This window comes from Morchella sextelata (assembly GCF_020137385.1).
Source record: "Morchella sextelata strain SCLS chromosome Unknown scls_4, whole genome shotgun sequence".
Classification (NCBI taxonomy): domain Eukaryota; kingdom Fungi; phylum Ascomycota; class Pezizomycetes; order Pezizales; family Morchellaceae; genus Morchella; species Morchella sextelata.
In genome coordinates this window covers 604069-607048 of record NW_025408619.1, presented here as the reverse complement: position 1 = coordinate 607048, position 2980 = coordinate 604069, and the positions used below count along the sequence as shown (strand labels likewise).

The following is a 2980-nucleotide window of genomic DNA, read 5'->3' as shown; positions in this document are numbered from 1 at the left end:
ACCGGGGCGGTGGCTGGTACTTGGATTATTGAAATTGGCTCCTGGGCGGGTGCGGCAGGTGGGTCTTGGGCGGGTGGGGCGTTTTCCTTTCCTTTATTCAGGAATCGGCGTTTAACTCTTTCAGGGCATGCTGGGTCGGAGGCCTTATGGATTCCTTTACAGTTCAAACATCTGATTGGGGTGTGGGTGCATCTGTATCCTCCCTGGCATTGATTGCATGGGTGGAAGCTGGTGAGATGGTCTCCGGCACAATGACCGCATTTTCCATTGTTCTTACATTTCTCCTGGCGGTGGCCGTATTCGAGGCACTTTGCACACTGGGTATCCGGGAAGGTTGGGAGGAAGGCCTCGATATGGCAGCTTCGGTTGAAGAGAGATAGGAATTTAACTCCTAGTGTTTCCATTGTGATTTGTCCCGGGAGCGCGATGACCATAGATGAGTGGGTTTTCTCCATTCGAGTTTCTGCCCTGGATATCCAGCGGGGAACCTGGGCAAGTTGGAAGTTCTCTCCATAGTTGCTTCTGATTTCTGATGCTACTAGTTGTCCCGCCTCAATGCCCTCCCCGACCGTTGTGGGGATTCCATGGAGGAGAAACTTTGACCATTTGGAGTTTGCGCGGATGACAGCGACCGGTACCTGTAGGGTGAGGAGGGCCTCCTCAATTTCTTTGGCGTATTCCATTGCCTTTGTTGCAGGGGTAACGAATTTTGTTTCCAGGATGAAGTTGTCCTTAGGTGTTCTTCTTGCCGAAATGAAATGGCAGGACTCGTCTTGGATTCTTGCATTGACGAGGGTTCTGATCTCGGAGGGGTTAACGTCAGATGGGGCAGTAGTTTCCACGATGATCTCCCTGTTGATCTTGGTATACTCTGGTTTGAAGAGGGGATCCGCTTTTGGCTTTGCGGACTTCTTTTTCCTCTCGATGACCTGGAAGTTACCTTGGGCAGGACCGGGTGCCGAGGCCACGGCGGCCCAGGTGCCTGCCTTCCATCCACGGGGTGGGGCTTGTTGGGGGGGTGCGGGTGGGGGGGCCTGAGGAGCTGCCTGTGGCGCTGCTTGGGGAGCTGTTTGTGGGACCGCTGGAGGGGGCATTCTCTGTCCTTGCGGTTGCTGTGGTTTTCGCTGCTGTTGCTGTTGTTGCTGTTGATGCTGTTGTTGCGGTTGTTGCGGTTGCTGCGGTTGCTGCGGTTGTGGTTGTTTGTTGAGGAGCGCGTGGATCGCCGAATGCATATTGGTGATCATGTTTGTCTGCGCCTCGATCTGATGCTTCAGTGTATCCACTGTTCTCCGGAGAGTAGTCGTTTGCTCTTCGAGGATTTCAATCCTGTCGGAGGGTGGGCAGATCCGGCTGGTGGCATGTCTAATGGCCCAGGTGATGTAGTTCAGGTCCGTCTGGGTGTGGGTGTCCTGGGGGACAATGCTCGGGTAGAGGTAGTCAACTCTCGGCTGGTAGGGGTCGTTGTAGTCGGATTCTGTTGCAAAGGTCGAGGAAAATTCCTGTTCCTGAGCTCCGGATGGGGTTGGGTCGGGAACCTGAGTGTTCCTGTTCTGCGAGGGGGCTGTCCCTTGTTGGGAAGATTGGGTGAAAAAGGACTGGAGCGATGCTTGCTGCGACATAATTGAATGTCCAGTTCTTCTGGCGGCGTAGAGGGATGTTTCGGAAAGGTTTCTTTTCCTTCCTTTCGGAAAGTCAAGGCTGGAGAATTCTTCGCTAGAAGCCAGTTTTCGTGGGTTTCTTTCGCTTGGAACAACAAAACGCGACCGTACGATCGGGGACAAAGTGGCTCAGCCTGGTATGGTATACCAGGTAAAACCGAAAGGAATAAAAATAAAGTGTTTTTGAAGCGAGGTTTGATATCAGGAAGTTTTGCGAGCCTTAGCGAGCAAGGAGAATACAGAGGTTGCGTAAAGAAAGAAGGAAAGAGAGAAAACAAATAAAGATACGAGACAACGCCTCCTTATATATCCAACCATAGTCCGATGATGACTAATACCTTCGCGTAACAGAAACAAAAAGAACATAACAGAAATCCCAATTACAAATCCTAATCCCACTACGCAATACCTCCCCTTCCCGTTCCAGTTTTATCACCTAACCGAAATACATAGTTGCCGTTACAATATTGTTAAGACTCTGATTTCGCCGATGATGGTTTTGGCTAGTCAGTGAATGACACCGTATTTATATCCCTCGCGTATGTCTCGAGGACTCAGTCTACTAATAATACAGAATACGCTCGGGGCCTGCCCGAGACCCTGAAAAACAACCAAGAACATTTAACTCCTAAGTCCGTAACCCAAACTCCTAAGTCCGCTAAAACCCCTCAACCTATTTACCCATTCTAATGCACGTTTCCCTGTCGATGTTTCTTCTCCATCGGCCGTCTGGTGGATAATCGTCAGCGTCGGCTACTCGTAGGTCTCGGACGGCAAGGCTACCTACTCAGGCCTCTTCCCACATCACTTTCCCATATAGCAGAGTCCTCTCATGCGTACAGGTCCCGCCAACAGGTACTCGGTCGGCTGGTAGCTTGCGCCGATTCGCTCCGGGTGGTCCGATCTTCGATCCGATTGATTCCAGCTGTTCCTCATATATCCACCAGTCCAAAAGCACTCCCCTCCGGTGGGTTGACGCTCCAGGGGTTATTATTGGGGTCGAAAACGTGTTTTTTAAGACTCCGTGTTTTGGTCATATATTGGTCGCACCACACCCCGTGGGTGCGGTCCAGAGTTGACATTAGCGTACAGAGGGTATTGGGGTATCTACTAGCCTTTCTCTCACTCCCGTAAATGCTTGGCATGCCCGTAACAGAAACCTCGTCGGTATCCTGCCAGGCAGGCTCACAACCGGGAATGTAGGTCTGTAGAGCGGTCCTGGGCTTCTTGACAAGCTGTGTCTGCCCGGTGGCATCAAGCTGGAGGGGCACCGGCTGCCATTCAATCTGAAGGGGTGCACCCGGAGCCGGGAGGGTGGACAT

The 2980-nt window shown here is 51.9% G+C and overlaps 1 protein-coding gene across 1 annotated transcript; it reads right to left on the bottom strand.

Moving 5' to 3' along the window:
- Nucleotides 1–2590: 2590 nt before the first annotated feature.
- On the bottom strand, nucleotides 2591–2980 carry H6S33_010073 (uncharacterized protein; the record flags this gene model as incomplete). Its single annotated transcript, XM_044841418.1, has 1 exon — nucleotides 2591–2980. One exon carries the CDS (start codon nucleotides 2978–2980, stop codon nucleotides 2591–2593), a length of 390 nt encoding a protein of 129 aa, XP_044697216.1.